Here is a 17,834-nt window from a genome sequence, read left to right on the forward strand (position 1 = left end):
TAGTCTCCGAGTGAAGGCATGGCCTTTTAGAACTGAGATGAAGAAGATGAAGAAGAATTTCTAAGAACTCATCTCTGCATACCTTGACACTGTCTTGTCCCCCTTAGTCCAAGAACTCCCCACCTACGTTCGGGACACCACCCACGCCCTCCACCTCCTCCATGATTTTCGCTTCCCCAGCCCCCAACGCCTTATCTTCACCATTGACATCCACTCCCTATACACCTCCATCCCCATCACGAAGGACTCAAAGCCCTCCGCTTCTTCCTTTCCCGCCGACCCAACCAGTACCCTTCCACTGACACCCTCCTTCGACTGACTGAACTGGTCCTCACTCTGAACAACTTCTCTTTCCAATCCTCCCACCTCCTCCAAGCCAAAGGAGTAGCCATGGGCACCCGCATGGGCCCCATGCAGATCCTTGGCCTCCTCCATCACCAGACCATGGCAACACGACACCTGGAGGAAGAGCGCCTCATCTTCCACCTAGGAACCCTCCAAACACAAGGGATGAATGCAGATTTCTCCAGTTTCCTCATTTCCCCTCCCCCCACCTTATCTCAGTCCCAACCCTCGGACTTAGCACCACCTTCTTGACCTGCAATCTTCTTCCTGACCTCTCCGCCCCCACCCCCTCTCTGGCCTATCACCCTCACCTTAACCTCCTTCCACCTATCGCAATCCCAACACCCCTCTCCCAAGTCCCTCCTCCCTACCTTTTATCTTAGCCTGTTTGGCATACTTTCCTCATTCCTGAGGAAGGGCTTATGCCTGAAACGTCGATTCTCCTGCTCCTTGGATGCTGCCTGACCTGCTGCGCTTTTCCAGCAACACATTTTTCAGCTCTGATCTCCAGCATTTGCAGTCCTCACTTTCTCCCTGATGGGCTGAATAGCCTATTTTTGCTCCTATATCTTATCGTCTGATGTGATTACAATCTTCCAGAAGCCATGTCAACAGCAGACCCAGGGTTATAGGTTGGGTAGATTGAGAACTACTAAAAACCTGCTGCCAATATTTAAGAAAGCAAACTGGGATCAGTCATCAAACCGAAGGACAATCAATACGAATTGGTGATTAACCAACACTGTAACAGAATGACTGAGCAACATCAACATTATTGATGGACAGGAGATTGAGAACTTCTCTAATTCAGAAGTTACAGCCTGAGAATGTCCATAATGTAGCAAAATTATGTGATGAGGAGGAAAGAGACAACCACTCTTGCAACTTCAATAAAAGATACAGAGCTGAAGGGTTATCTGTATAGCTTAGAGAGAGAGAGTGAGGATAAGAGATCAACTGAGAGAAGGAATGGCCACATGTAAAACACAACAGTAGAGATCATACAGTATTGAAACAGATTGTGGGATTTTGAGGAGAAATAATAATGCATTGATATCATTGGACAAGAAACTAATAGAAATATGGAAGCCCTTCTCGGAGCAAGAGGAACAAAAATTTTATTTTTACATTGGAGAGGAACACTCATGTTGAAAGACAATAAGCATAAAACAGTTTAGATCTAAAAACAAAACCAGAACTAAATCAGATAAGCAATTGTCATGACAATGGTTCACAATCTTGAATTGCTTACAGAGAGGATGAACTTCTAGACCAGACCTGTTTTTTTAATAAAGTCAGCAAACCAAGCCTAGTTGATCAGATAACTTCTAAACATGGAATTCATCAAGTTCCAAAAGTTTCCCTTTGTGAACTCCTAGGATGCTGCACCTTGCAGGGTGCCAAGGAAATTCAATTTAATTACATCTCCTCAACAGAAAACATCCCCTGTGGTTTATATTCCAGAATGGGGGAATGAATTGAAAGATTTCGCCTTTACAGGTGAATATAAAACAGAGGTGAAAACCAACTCCAAATCTTTAGTTGACTAGTGTGCTGTGAAAATTATAGTTTGAGGACAACCTGTAAACACCCTTGCATTACAGGTGAAATTAAAAAGTGTTCCTTTACCTAAGTGCTACAGGCCAGCCACTACTGAAAGGAAGCAGGATTAAATAATTTTAGCTAAACAGCAAAGTCAAGTATCTCAAAATCATCTATTCACTGACCAATATCTGTACTTTGAGTATCATCCAACATAATGTCTGCAACATCCCAATGTCTTCGCTTCACAGAACCCAGACACTGATCTGTATATTGTTTTTAACTTCTATCAGGTTTTTGTTTGGACGCTCCTTTTATTTCTAATCAGTGTGTTATCATTTCTTCTCACCTTAGCATCTGATGAACTCTTTGCTTGTCTCAAGAAAACCTGGTTATGTTGGTTCTTATTAATACATTCATTCATTTGATCTAAAAGAGAGAGAGATCCACAAGGAAAGGGATCCTTTTAAAATTAACTCTGTCGTGGCCGGTTGAGGGGTTGGTGAATAAATAACGGGAGTGAGTTCTCGCTCCTTATCCAGGTGTTTAGCAATTTGGGGTATCCTACTTTGGGGGAGCCAATGGAATTGTCCTACCTTGGGGGAACCTTTCCTGGGCCTTGATTGGAACAAAATACACCCCAGAGCTTTATTCCATCAAAACTGAGATTTTTAGGACAAATGATATATAATATGTAATGGGGAGCAAAACATAGAGGGAAGATTTAATGTAATGAGATTAACGTCTGAATATTTATAATAATGATTTACAATGTTGCAATGATGATGTTAGAAAAACATGATGATTAGTAGCCAAATAGACATCCGTTGAATTGGGCAGCAAAAGACTTTCAGATACTTACAAAGATTTTATTGTAAATCTATAGCGTGGTATAAATGTCAGTTTCCACTTTTCCTTCACAGACCCTTTTCTTGTCATGAAGCCAACATCTTACCAAGAAAAAACTTAGCTCTTTGTTTCATTTTAGAAACTCACCCCAAATTAAACAAAACACCCAACCAACAAATTACTACAAATACTACCTCCACAATGTTGACCTCCCTCCAAAAGGTTAAGGTAATACTATAAGAAATAGGAGCAGAATTAGGCCATTTGCTCATCAAATCTGATCTGCTATTTAATCCTGGCTGATACGTTTCTCAAACCCCATTCTTCTGCCTTCTTCTCATAATCCTGAACTCCTTAGTAATCAAAAACCTATCCATCTCTGTCTTAAAGACACTTAATGACCTGACCTCTACAGGCCTCTGAACAATAAGTTCCACCGATTCACCAGTCCTTGGCTGAAATAGGACTTATTTCATCCCTTCACTCTGAGGCTGTGCCTTCAAGTCCTAGTCTATCTTACCAGTGGCAACATCTTCTCCATGTCCACTCTATGCAGGACACTCCATTTTCTGAAGGTTTCAATGAGATCTCCCTCATCTTCTAAAGTCCATTGAGTACAGACTCAGAGTCCTCAAGTACTCGCAGGTCAAGCCCTTCATCCCAGAGATCAACTTTGTAAACCTCCAGTGGAACCTTCCAATGCCACCATCTCTTTCCTTCGATACAGGGTCCAAACCTGCTCACAATACTAAATGCAGTCTGACCAGAGCATTATACAGCCTCAGCAGTATATCTCTGCTCTTGTATTTTACTGCTCTTGAAATGAATGCAACATTGCATTTGCCTTCCTAACTGCCAACTGAACCTGCATGTTAATCTTAAGAGAATCCTGAACTAGGACTCCTAAGACTGATGGTGCTTCAGATTTGTGAAGCCTTTCCTGATTTAGAAAATAGTCTATGCCTCTATTCTTCCCACCAAAGTACATAACTCACACTTTCCCACATTGTATTCCATCTTCCATTTCTTTGCTCACTCTCTGGCCTGCCCAAGTCCTTCTGCAGCCTCCCCACTTCCTCAACACTATCCGTCCCTCCATCCATCTTTGTGTCATCTGCATACTATGAGGTGGACAGAAACCTGGCTCTGTTTATTTAATTCGACCACCAGATCAATGAGTAGTGTCACGATAACAAAGAAAAATCGAGAAGGTGAGAGAAAACGAGGGATGGGATGAAATCAAAATAGTGTTGGTGGGGAAATAATGCACCCCAGCCACCACCTCCATCTGAAAGCTTCAAGGGTACAGATGGACAGGAACTCAGCTCCTAGTGATTTTCACCAAGCCATTTACACGTACTGTAACACGCACCCAGGGCAGGTGGGCCTTGAACTCAGATCTTCTTGCCAAAAAGTCAGGACAGTACCACGGTGCCATAAGTCCAGAATAAATGCAACTCTATTGTTTCCCCCCCCCCCTCTATATTCCTTTCTTCATTGCCAAATCTACTTCGTCATCAGCCTGTTCAGAGATATTATTACACACCTCTGGAGCAAATGGGACTTGAATCTAGACCTCCCAGCCTAGAGGTAGGGATCTATCACTGCACCACAAAAGATTTTAAAAACATTTGAATGGTAGTTGGGGAAGGTGAGGAGATACCAATGGTTCAAAGTTTCATTGCATTCACTGATACCAACGTAACTGGTCAGAGTCAAAGCCTGGCACTGAAGCCAACAGTACTTTAAGAGGTCGCCTTGCACAAACTGGATGGCTTTCTTTCCACCACCTAATTACCTATGATACACCATAAGAGAAAGTGAGGACTGCAGTTGCTGGAGATCAGAGCTGAAAAATGTGTTGCTGGAAAAGTGCAGCAGGTCAGGCAGCATCCAAGGAGCAGGAGAATCGACATTTCGGGCATAAGCCCTTCTTCAGGAATTATGATACACCATATGCAATACCATCATGGGTAAAGATGAGGGAGGCAGAGAAAAGCAATTGGCTTCACTTGCTCTCAATCACATCTGGAGATGACCTGGTCAAACCTTAACACAGATCTCCATTTCTCCCTCCGGCACATGATTCAGCAGAATAAACTGTAAAGGAGCAGAAGGTCTAGGTATGGTGACTCACTGGTTAGCACTGCTGCCTCACAACCTCAGGGACCCAGGTTTGATTCCAGCTTTGGGTGATTGTCTGTGCGGAGTTTCCACGTTCGTGCCGTGGGTTTTGTTGGGTGCTCTGGCTTCTTCCTATAGTCCAAAGCTGTGCAGGTTAGGCGGATTGACCATGCTAAATTGCCCATAGATTCCAGGGATGTGCAGGCTAGGTGGGTTAGCCATGGGAAATGGAGGGCTACAGATCTGGGTGGGTCTGGATGGGATGCTCTTTGGTGGGTTGGTTCAGACTTGATGGTTCAGACCATTCCTGAAGAAGGGCTTATGCCCGAAACGTCGATGCTCCTGTTCCCTGGATGCTGCCTGACCTGCTGCGCTTTTCTAGCAACACATTTTCAGCTCTGATCTCCAGCATCTGCAGACCTCACTTTCTCCTTAGACTTGATGGGCCAAATAGTCTCTTTCTACACTGTAGGAATTCTATGATTCTATATAGACTAAGCAAATTGTTGCAGCAAGTTCCATAGACTTCAGCAGCATTACTTTGGGAGACTAAATAGAGTTATACTCTAAACACTTCGAGTGGCACTGAAATGGTCCAGAAAACAGGTTGAATCTCTGAGCATGCAATTGTACAATCACCTTTGTGTTGGCACTAAATGTTATATATAAGATGGAAAGAGTATGAAAGTAGGAACACTAAAAAGTGCTAGAGGTGCTCCCTATTACAATAATGCCATGTGAACATGTGGGTGGCACATATTAGGATCTTGGGTACTGCAAAGACTATAGACCTGACAACACCATAACAATAGTATTGAAGACTTATGCTCCTGAACTGGTAGACCCCCCCTACCCAGGCTGTTCCAGTACAATTCCAACACTGATATCTCACTGAGATTTAAGAAAATTGTCCAGATATGTCCACAAAAAGAAAGACAAATCCAATGTAACCAATCCCTGCCTCAGCAAAATTAAACATGGGTGTGGAATGCCCTGCTTGTCAATATAATTAATTCAGCCACATTAGGGAGATTTAAACAATCCTTGGCTCAGCATATGGATGATGATGGGATAGTGTAGGAAGATGGGCTTAGTTTAGTTCACAGGTCGGCGCAACATTGAGAGCCGAAGGGCCTGTTCTGCGCTGTATTGTTCTATGCTCTATGTTCTGAAACAAATAACCATGGTGCTGGAAATCAGAAACAAAAAATAGAAATTGCTGGAGAAACTCAGCAGGTCTGGCAGCATTTGTGGAGAGAAAGAAACTAGTTCTGAAGAAGGGACAATGGAATTGAAATGTTAACTCTGCTTTCTCTTCACAGTTGCTGCCAGAGCTGTTGAATTTCTCCAGCAATTTCTGTTTTGGTCCCTGTTGCATCAATCCACTCTTAACCATCAGGGCAAGTGATGCATGGAATCATCAATAGTCCACTAATAATCTGCTCATTAATGCTCAGGTCATTCAGCTCCTGACCTTTTTATAGGCTTGGTTGAAACATGAACAAAAGAACTGAAGTTCAGAGATTTGGACTTTGATCAGTGACTGCCTTTGACCTTAAAACAGCATTTGACCAATATGGCATGAAGGAGCTTGAGCAAAATTCGACTCATTGAGAATCAGAGCAAAGCTCTTTGTTAGTTGGAGTGAAACCTAATGCGGTTAAGGTTGTTGAAGGTCAAATCATCTCAGCCAAATTAGTGGGCGGCACGGTGGCACAGTGGTTAGCACTGCTGCCTCACAGCGCCTGAGACCCGGGTTCAATTCCTGCCTCAGGCGACTGACTGTGTGGAGTTTGCACGTTCTCCCCGTGTCTGCGTGGGTTTCCTCCGGGTGCTCCGGTTTCCTCCCACAGTCCAAAGACGTGCAGGATGAGGTGAATTGGCCATACTAAATTGCCCGTAGTGTTAGGTAAGGGGTAAATGTAGGAGTATGGGTGGGTTGCGCTTCGGCGGGTCGGTGTGGACTTGTTGGGCCGAAGGGCCTGTTTCCACACTGTAATCTAATCTAATCCAATCTAATCAAATGATATTGCTGCATGTGTTCTCAGTATTCTATGCCCAGCCATCTTCAGCTGCCTTATTGATGATCTTTCTTCATCACAGGATCAGAAGTGTGATATTCACAGTTCATTGCGCAATGTTCAGCCATTCTGGACTTCACCAATACTGTGGTTTAGATCAGAGTGGTGCTGGACAAGCACATCAGGTCAGGCAGCATCCGAGAAGCAGGAAAATCGACGCTTCGGGCAAAAGCCCTTCATCAGGAATAGAGGCAGGAAGCCTCCAGGGTGGAGAGATAAATGGGGTGGGGTGGGGTGGGGCTGGCGAGAAGGTAGAAAATAGTACAATGGGCGAATGGGGGTGGGGCTGGAGGTGATAGGTCAGAGGGGAGGGTGGAGCGGATAGATGGGAAGGGACATTGGCAGGTGGGACAGGTTATGAGAATGGTGCTGAGCTGGAAGGTTGGAACTGGGGTAAAGTGGGGGGAGGGCAAATGAGGAAACTGGTGAGGTCCACATTAATTCCCTGGGGTTGAAGTGTTCCGAGGCAGAAGATGAGCCGTTCTTCCTCCAGACGTCTGTGGTGAGGGAACAGTGGTGGAGGAGGCCCAGGACCTGCATGTCCTTGGCAGAGTGGGAAGGGGAGTTGAAATGTTGGGCCACGGGGCGGTGGGGTTGATTGGTGCGGGTGTCCCAGAGATGTTCCCTAAAGCGCTCTGCTAGGAGGCGTACAGTCTCTCCAATGTAGAAGAGACCGCATCGGGAGCAACGGATATAATAAATGATATTGGTGCAGGTGAAACTTTGATGGATGTGGAAGGCTCCTTTGGGACCTTTGATGGAGGTGAGGGAGGAAGTGGGGGCGCAGGTTTTGCAATTCCTGCAGTGGCAGGGGAGAGTGCCAGGATGGGAGGGTGGGTTGTTGGGGACAGTGGACCTGACATAGGGAATGGTCTTTGCGGAAGGCGGAAAGGGTTTGGGAGGGAAATATATCCCTGGTGATGGGGTCCGTTTGGAGGTGGCGGACGATATGGTTAATGCGAAGGTTGGTAGAGTGGAAAGTGAGGACCAGGGGGGTTCTGTCCTTGTTACGGTTGGAGGGGTGGGGTGCAGGATGTGGACGAGATGCGTTGGAGGGCATCTTCAACCACGTGGGAAGGGAAATTGCGGTCTCTAAAGAAGGAGGCCATCTGGTGTGTTCTGTAGTGCCACACCAATACTGTGGCAGTCCATATCCAAATGCAACAAGACCTGGATAGCATCCAGGCTTGGGCTGGTAACTGGCGAGTAACATTAACCCCTCATATCTGACAGGCAATATCTGTCTCAAACAAGCAAATCTAACCACTTCCCCTTGAAATTTAATCATATTATTATCACTGAAGTCCCCATCATCAATATCCTGAGAGTGAACAGTGATCAGATGCTGAACTGGACTAATTATATAACCACCACAGCTAAAAAGCAGATCAAAGGCTCATGTTTCTGCAACTCACCTCACTCACTGCCAAACCTTTCCACCATCTTACAAGGCACATGTCAGGAGTGTGATGAAATACTCCCTGCTTATTTGGATGGGTACAGCTTCAACAGTACCCAACAGCTGCTTGACACCATCCCAGACAAAGTAGCCTGCTTGATTGGTAGCACGTCTACAAACATTCACTCTTTCCCCAACTAATATGCAAGAGCAATGGTTTGTAACACTTTCAGGATGCACTCTAATAACTCACCAGAGCTTCTTTGAAGGCATTTTTAAACCCATAACCTCCACCAGCTAAAAGGTCAAGGGCTACAGATTCTACTGAACACTATCACCTGGAGGCCCTTATTCTGACTTGGAACTATATTGTTGCTTCTTCAACGTCACTGGGTCAAATCCTGGAACTATTTTCCCTACCAACATTGTGAGTGTACATAAGTAACTAACTAATCTAATTAATGTCTTGTTCCTGTACCCTCTCCCAGACCCACTCTGAGATAACTGCTTTCCTCCATCACTGGCTTTGGGTACATCTGTTGTTATAATTGCACCATTTGTTTGGACTCAAACCTATGGAATTTCCTCCCTATACCCTCCCCCTCTCTACACCTCTATCCTTTTCAAAGATATCTTTTTAATATTATCACTTTCCACGTACTCAAATACCCCTTTGTGTGACTTAGGCATAAATTTAGTTTGTTAATGGCCCTATGAAGTGTCTGAATGTAATGGCTCTGATCTTACTAGGATTTGTTCTTCCTTCTTTGTAAACTATTATCGCAATGTCTTTTGAATGCATTTTTGAAAGCTACCCACTCACTCAAAATGCAGACTTCTGCTTTCATTTCTGCTAAAATGTAATGATTCATAACTTATTCCAAGCACTTCTTGTTTCCTACAATTAGTTGCACCGATGAGACAGAAGGTAGGATAAAATTCAGCTTAAGCTCTTGTACCAAATTGCCGATTGTTTATGATAACCGTGATTATTTTTTAATTATTAAAATTAATGTCATGTGATTCATAAAGTACTTCAATGTACTGGCCACTCTATTGAATATAAAAAGGTGTATACATTTTGAAGACATTTTTCTGATTTCTTCATGTGAACTGCATGTCACTAGCAAAACCAATATTTGTTGACCCTATTTTCCCTTAAACAGATAATGGTCGGATGTCTTCTTGAACTGCTCTAGTCGAGGCACACACACAAAACTGTTAAAGTGGGAGTTCCAAGATTTCAACTCAGTGATTGTGAAAGAATAACAATATATTTCCAGGCAAGGATGATTTAGGAAAACTTGCACCTGATGTCTGATGCACAAAAAGCCCTTGTCTTTCTTGTTGATAGAGGTCCTGGGTTTTAAAGGTTTTGTTAAAGAGGACTTTTTGAGTTAATACAGTGCATCTTGTGAATGGTACACACTGCTATCACTGGACGTTGGTGATGGAGAGGATATGGTAAATGTTTAAGCTGGTGCGTGGTGATCCAGTCAAGCAACGTGCTTTGTCCAAGCTGATAGCAAGCTTCCTAAATGTTGCTTGAACCAAACTATTCCAGGCATGTGGGGAGTATTACATCGTATTCCTGACTATTTCTCCCTTTAAAGTTTAGTTGCTATACACAACCAGATTTTTCAGTGTGTAGTCCCCTTTATTTATTTTTTACACAGCGTTATGTAACACAGAACAAGAACGTTTCAGCTGCTGTGCAATGATGCATCAGCATAGCATAGCACGAATATTGCCCCTGACTGTCTTGTACATGACGAACAGCATTTACAGAATCACAAGATGAGTTACTCATCCTAGAATTCCCAGTCTCTGACCTCTGCTTGTAACCACATAATTTATTTCTGCTCAGTGGTAACCTTCAGGATGTTGATGGTGAGGAATTTAGCAATGTCAAGGTGAAATACTAACATTCCTTTGTACATTCCCATTCCCTTGCCATTTATCATGTCAACTTTTATCAAAGTTTTACTTTGTGTGGGCATGGACTGCTTTGCTATTACGACAAGTGGTATCAAATACTGTGCAATCATCAGCAAACACCTGAGGTCAGTCAGTGATGAAGAAGTTAAAGATGGTTGGATCTGGGTCTAGTAAACTATTCATGCTGAGAGAATTGAACTTCACAGCTAGAACAACTTCCTTGTTTCTGCTCGGCTTTAATCTACTTTTCCCCACCTCCCATTGACTTCAGCTTCATTGGGCTTCTTGCTGACATATTCAGTAAACACTGCAATGATATCAATGTCAGCCATTAGAACTAATTTGTCTGTGGTTTGAGCAAGGCTTCAATGAGGTCAGTACACAAGTGGTCCGAGTAAAACCCAAAATAAGCATCAGTGAGTGGGTTATTTCTGTATAAGTGCTGCCTGATAGCACCACTGATGACACCTACCATTTTATTGATGATGAAGAGTAAAATGATGGGGTACAATCACAGAATCCCGACAATGTGGAAACAGGCCACTTTGCCCAGCAAGTCCATACTGACCCTTTGAAGAGTAACCCACTCGTAGCCCATTCCCCTATCCTGTCACTGTACATTTCCCCTGACTAACACACATAATCTACATGTCCCTGAACACTATGGGCAATTTAGCATGGTCAACTCACCTAACCTGCACATATTTGGACTGTGGGAGGAAACTGGAGCACCCGGAGGAAATCCACACAGACACGGGGAGAATGTGCAAACTCCACACAGACAGTCACCTGAGGCTGGAATCGAGCCTTGGTCCCTGGCACTGTGAGGCAACAGTGTGAACCACTGAGCCACCATGCTGCCCAAATTGATTATAATTGATTAGATTGGAATTATTCTTCCTTATTTTATGGACAGGAAATATCTAGAGAACTTTACAGCTTCTTCAGGTAAATTCTGGTGTGGCAGACAGACTGGAGCAGCATGGCTGGGGAGGCAACTAGTTCTGGTTCCAAATTCTTCAACATTACTGTCTGTAGCCTTTGCAGAATCTAGTGTAGAAGCTGAAAATGTATTGCTGGAAAAGCGCAGCAGGTCAGGCAGCATCCAGGGAACAGGAGAATCGACGTTTCGGGCATAAGCCCTTCTTCAGGAATTCCTGAAGAAGGGTTTATGCCCGAAACGTCGATTCTTCTGTTCCCTGGATGCTGCCTGACCTGCTGCGCTTTTCCAGCAACACATTTTCAGCTCTGATCTCCAGCATCTGCAGACCTCACTTTCTCCTCAGTATCTAGTGTACTCAGTTGTTTATTGATACTGTGTGGACTGAATTAATGGGCTGAAAACTAGCTTCTGTGATGTTGGAGATCACTAGAGGAAGAAGCTGTGATGGATCTGGTTGAAGATGGTTAGTTCATAATTTGAAAGAGAATAAATAACCCTAGCGGCAAATGTTTCCCCTGAAAAAACAGCTGCACATGGAAAGCATCCACAAAAAGCAAGAAAAGGAGCATTGTGTTGAAGAAGACAATCTAAAAAGTTTTATTCACATAAATTAGTTATGCATTATGTACTGCATTTTTAGTGACTTCACTATTAGTTTTGATGAACCTTTGGAATGGTTTATTGTCAACAAAAACTTTACAATGTTGGTGAAAACCTGGAACCAGTTAAACACATAAATCTGGAAATAAGGTTTAAAATCTCTAAGTGGTCCAGGAAGGTTGTGTGGGGAACTGGGGTCTCAGGTTCAAATTCCAACCTGTGGCAAATTATTAAATGTAGCATCAGATGACAGAGCAACAATTACCCTGAACCTCTCTATGCCTGGAACACAAAATGAAATAATTGTTCATCAAAAAGTTGAAATCTGCATCACGTGGACCCAAGGAAGTGAGGATGAGAGCTAAATCAGAGTGTTGACTGGAATGGGAGAGATTGCTGATAGCAGAATCATGGTGAAATGGAGACTTAAAGACCAGAAAGTAGTGAGATTGAAAAGGCTCTTACAATTAACTACATTTTAGGTAGATCTTTAGTGTGTTCAAAGTCTACTTATGTAATAAATACTCAAACGAGGATGAAGGTAAAATGATCCTCTAAATATGCATAATAACCAGCTTAGATGTAACTGAAGAAACTGTGCTTAGCACATATTATGATCATTTTAATGTTGCTCCAAGGACAATGTAGATGTTACCAATAGCAACACCATTGGTACATCTGTTGCTGACTACTTATTAGGTGGAAGGAGAATGGTGACCAATTATTGCTTGAGAACCTTTTTAGTCAGAAAATAATCATGACATTTTGTTCTATCTCCAGGCAGTGTAATAATGTTTTGAATGGTTCATTTTTGGCTGTTTCACGGCACATCAACAAATTTTGACTGGTGCAGCTTCTATAATGTTCTGGGTAAATGCAGTTTGACGTATAAACCAGGAAGGTCAGGATCAATCCTCTGCTTTGTTAATCTCACTCATATCAGCCAGGACAACCTCTGTAACCAATCATTTAAGATTATTCTTAGAATCCAAATATATCTCACCCCCTCTAGGGTGAGAACAGGAAAAATATAATCTGTTACATCTCTGTTAGTTCTAAGTGTGACTCTTGCTGTGCTAAAACAATTTCAGTTTGTACTAAATGAACTTTAGTTCCATAGCCTTGGCAGAAATAATCAGTAAAGCAGCCCTTTCAAAGTGAAATTCTCAGTAGTAACATGACCCAATGTTACATTTAAATGTTGTTATGATTGTCCATAGAACCCTGATTGGAGACCACTCCCTCAGTAAGTTTAGAGTTTTATATATTTGTCCATTTGGCTATTTTCTTTGCATCAGACATTTATATACCATCAGGATATTCAGTCACACTGATCAGAAGGCTGATTTCCACGGACAGGTTCAATATTCTGCAAGTCAACCATTTGAAATTCTAGTGAACTCTCATCTGTATGAGTTTAGAAGCACATGAAAGTGTTGCATTAGGTACCAGATCAATGGAGAGAAAAGGTTCAAAAGCAACTTGATTTTTGATGGCAACAGCATTAGAGAAACTGGCATCTTAAATAAACCCCAGAGTTTCAATGATAAATCCCTTTCATTGAGACTTGATTTCCCAAGTGGTATGTTTTCTCATGCAATTCTGGTTTTGCAAGATAGTGTGATTTTATAACTTAGGCATGGCAAATATTATTATGTATTTGTGAATATTTGATTCATCGTATGAAAATTAAGGAACATTCAAGTGTAAATTTGCTAAGTATGTCATGTGCCCTTGTTAAGAAAGGAGAACTTTCTTGCCTTAATTTGGACATTGTTTTCATGTTGAATAACTTCTTTCCATCTTCTGCAATGGTATAGGGTCAACTAAGAGTTTACTGTCAAATGCATTAGTTCCTCATAGGAAGTTCCCATATCAGGAAATATCATAGAGTCGTAGAGTCATTCCAAACTGAAACAGACCCAACTTGCCCATGCAATCAGCTTTCCTAAACTGAAATAGTCAACTTGCCTGTGTTTGGCCCATATCCCTCTAAACCTTTCCAGTCCAAGTACTTGTCCAAATGTCTTTGAAATGTTGTAATTGCACCTTCTTCCACTTCCTCTGGCAGCTCATTCCATACACACACCACTCTTTGTATGAAAATGTTGCCCCTCAGATCCCTTTTAAATCTTTCTCCATTCACCTTAAAACCTATGCCCTCTAGTTTTGACCTCCCCTATCCTGAGGAAAAAACCTTGGCAATTAATTTTATCTATTCCCATCATGATTTTATAAATCTCTATAAGGTCACCCCCCCCAGTTTCCTATGCTCCAGGCAAAAGTCTCTGTCCAGCCTTTCTTTATAACTCAAACCTTCCAATCTCAATGACATCCTTGTAAATCTTTTTTGCACCCATTCCAGTTTAATGACTTAACAGCTGTGGAGAAAGAAAACAGAGTTTACATTTGGGGCCTTCTTATTGTGGTAAAGGGTTTTTCTTGGACAGGAGTGTTGTCCTGTCAGATTGGACAGGTTGTTTCTGTGACCAGCAATGTTCTGTAGGGATTGGTGCTGGATCCACTGTTACTCGTCATTTATATAAATGATTTGGATGAGAATATAGGAGGCATGGTTAGTAATTGTGCAGATGACACTAAAATTGTTGGTATGGTGGATAATGAAGAAAGCTATCAAAGAGTGCAAACGGATCTAGATTAATTGGGCCAATGGGCTGAAGAGTGGCAGATGGAGTTTAATTTGATAAATGCGAGGAGTTGTATTTTGGTAAGATGAACAAGAGCAAGACTTATACATTCAATGGGAGGTCCTTGGGTAGTGTTGTAGAACAGACAGACGTAGGGGTGCAAGTACATACTTCATTGAAAGTTGCATCACAGATAGGCAGAGTCATTGAGAAGGTGTTTAGCACACTTGCCTTCATTGCTCAGACCAGTGAGTAAAGGAGTTGGGGCATCATGTTGTGGTTGTACAGGACATTGTGTTGGCACTTTTGGAGTATTTTGTACAGTTCTGGCCATCCTGCTAAAGGAAGATATGATTAAATTAGAAAGGATGCAGAAAAGATTCATGAGGAAATGGAAGATTTGAATTATAATCAGAGGCTGGATAAGCTGGGACCTTTTTCACTGGAGTGAAGGAGATTGAGGGGTGACCTTGTAGAGATTTATAAAATCATGAGGGGTATAGATAAAGTGAATAGCAAAAGGTCTTTTCCCCGCGGTTGGGGAATTCATAACTAGAGGGCATAACGTTAAGGCGAGAGGGAAAAGGGAACTCAGGGGCAACTTTTCACACAAAGCGTGGTTTGTATGTGGAATGAAATGCCACAGGAAGTGATAGGTGCAAGTACAGTTACAACATTTAAAAGACATTTGAAAAGGTGCATGAGTAGGAAAGATTTAGATGGATATGGACCAAATGCAGGCAAATGGGACAAGTTTCATTTGGGAAACTTGGTCAGCATGGACAAATTGGACTGAAGGATCTGTTTCTGTTATAACTTTATGACTCTATAATTCAAATGCCTCCAGCATTTTCTGTTGGTGTTTGAGATTTGCAGCCTATGTAGTATTTTGGTTTTATTTATTACCAGTGAATTTTTGATTGTCTCTTCTCTTTTTGCACATTCACAAATCAGAGTACAACTTGGCAACATGACACACAGCCACAGACGCTGCATATTTTCTAACAGGGAACATCACGCACGTTAATGAATGCCATTTTTATTGAAGACAACATTTCAATTTTCTCCAGACTCAGGTGCTCAAGATGGATAATACGACCTTCGCTGCTGCCCACTGGGAAGGGGAATCCAATAACACGATGGCGAGTCATCCCTGTAAACCTGAGGAGCTTGGCACATTCATTCCAATTTTTCTGAGTGTGGTCTTTTCAGTGGGTTTCATTCTGAACAGCATCAGCCTATGGATCTTTTGGTTTGGAATCAAGAGATGGAGTGGTGGAATGATCCTGCAGTTCAACCTGGCTTTAGCAGATGCCATTATAACGCCTGCAGCACCATTCATGATTGCCTACTTCTCACTTTCACACTGGCCCTTTGGACAATTTCTCTGTCAACTGAAGGTTTTCTTATTGAGCACCAACATGTACGGCAGTATCTATTTTCTCACCCTGATTAGCATCCACCGGTACATTTCTGTTGTGCACTGTACAAAGAAAACTATCCTGAAGGAAGAGAAGTTTATAAAGATTGTTTGTACAGGAGTCTGGGTCCTTCTATTTGCTCAAGGGTTTCCATTCTTTTTTGTCCTTAAAACCACTGAAATGTACAATGCCACTCAGTGTTTGAACATGCATCAGGACGACCTGATAGTTTTGTACTTTGTGTGGAACACAGTAATTTTATGCACTGGGTACATCATTCCATTTTTTGTCTCCATCATTTGCTATGGTTTACTTGCCAGCTTCATTGTAAAATTGAACCCCAATCAACTTAAGAGCAAACATATGAAAGTGAAATCCATGCAAATGATTTTAGTGTCCCTAACAATTTTTATAATCTGCTTTCTGCCTGTACATGTATCCCGAACATTTGGAATTTCACTAAAGTTCTTTTATCTTGATCAGTGTCAAACACTGGGCATTATTGAGCTTATTTATTACAAATGTTTAGCACTGTCAAGCTTAAATTGTTGCCTGGATCCTTTGCTGTACTTTTTTTCTTCAAAGAAATTCAAGGAATCAATAAGAAATTTTCTAAGTTCTATAAAATGTTGGAATAAGAAACAGAACTGAGAAATAAAAGCAAAAACTGTTAGATATACCCAACTGGCAGGTAGTGTCTGTGGAGTGAAACAGAGTTAACATTTCAGGTTCATGACCTTTCATCAGAACAGTGGGGATAAAGGGAAAAAGGTTGTAATTCCTTAACCCGACATAGCTCTTATCCAGCAATCTTATGGCATTTTACTGTGTGGAAGGGAGATTTCCAGATATTTAAATGTTGTAAAGTCAGTCTAAACTGGAGGTTGTAAAGGTTGTAAAGTGCCTAGTCTGAAGATGAGATGTCGCTCCTTCAGTTTGCGCCCTGACACATTGCAGCATGCTGAGGATAGACAAGCGGACATGAAAGCAGGACGCTGCGTTACAATGACCAGCTATGGGAGGGTCAGGGTCATACTTGCACTTAGGGCCGGAGGTGTCCTGCAAAGGGAGGATGTTGGTGGTCAAAGAATGACTAGGGTGTCCCACAGGGAATGATCCCTGTGAAATGCAGACAGGGGGAGTGAGGGGGAGATGTGTTTGGTGGTGGTGTTCTGCTGGAGTTGTCTGAAATGGCGGAGAATGATCCTTTGAATGCGGAAGCTGGTGGGATGAAAGGACCCAATCACGCTGTTAAGTAATGGGAAGGGGCAAGGGCAGAAACAAGGGTGATAGATCGGACATGGTTGAGGACTCCGACAACCAGAGCAGGTGGGAAACCACGGTCATGGGAGAAACAAGCCATGTCAGCAGCACTGTTTTGGAAGGTGGCATCATCTGAACAGATACAATGTAGGTGAAGGAACTGGTTAAATGGGATGGAAGCCTTAAAGAATGTAGGGTGTGAAGAGCTGTAGTGAAGTCAGTGAGTTTGTAGTGGATGTAGTGGACAGTTTATTTCCAGAAATGGAGACAGAGAGGTTAAGGAAAGGAAGAGAAGTGTCAGAAATGGACAATGTAAAAGTTATAGAGGGATGGAAATTGAAGGCCAGTTGAATGAATTTTTGAAGATCCTGGCGGGAGCATGAGGTAGCACTGAAGCAGTTGTTGATGTAGCGATAAATGAATTAGGATAGGGGGCAGTGTAGGAGTGGAGGAAGAATTGTTCAACATTCCCCATAAAGAGGCCAGCATAGCTGGGACCCATATGGGTGCTCATAGCCACTCCTTTGACTTGGCAGCATTCAAACTTGAGCCATTGTAAAGAGGTTTGTAGGTCGAGAATGGAATAGTGTAAAAACTCCAGTGTTCTCCTGGGACCTGGGAAATTCCCTGGTCTGGTGAAAACCTGGTTCCGAGGCTACCAAGTCAGTGTGTTTATTTCTT

The 17,834-nt window shown here is 42.5% G+C and overlaps 1 protein-coding gene across 1 annotated transcript; it reads left to right on the forward strand.

The window, feature by feature from the left end:
- The first annotated feature begins 15,521 nt into the window (after window positions 1-15,521).
- LOC122564778 (P2Y purinoceptor 4-like) lies at window positions 15,522-16,961 on the forward strand. The gene has a single exon (XM_043719993.2). The coding sequence runs from the start codon at window positions 15,555-15,557 to the stop codon at window positions 16,539-16,541; it is 987 nt and encodes a 328-aa protein (XP_043575928.2). The 5' UTR covers window positions 15,522-15,554; the 3' UTR covers window positions 16,542-16,961.
- Window positions 16,962-17,834: the final 873 nt, after the last annotated feature.

This window comes from Chiloscyllium plagiosum, unplaced genomic scaffold, assembly GCF_037043375.1.
Source record: "Chiloscyllium plagiosum isolate Xiang-an unplaced genomic scaffold, Cpla_swu_hap1 HiC_scaffold_21, whole genome shotgun sequence".
Classification (NCBI taxonomy): domain Eukaryota; kingdom Metazoa; phylum Chordata; class Chondrichthyes; order Orectolobiformes; family Hemiscylliidae; genus Chiloscyllium; species Chiloscyllium plagiosum.

What these genes read in the sequence shown, in the direction of transcription:
- LOC122564778 (XM_043719993.2), top strand. Translation starts at nt 15,555, where the DNA reads ATGGATAATACGACCTTCGCTGCTGCCCACTGGGAAGGGGAATCCAAT.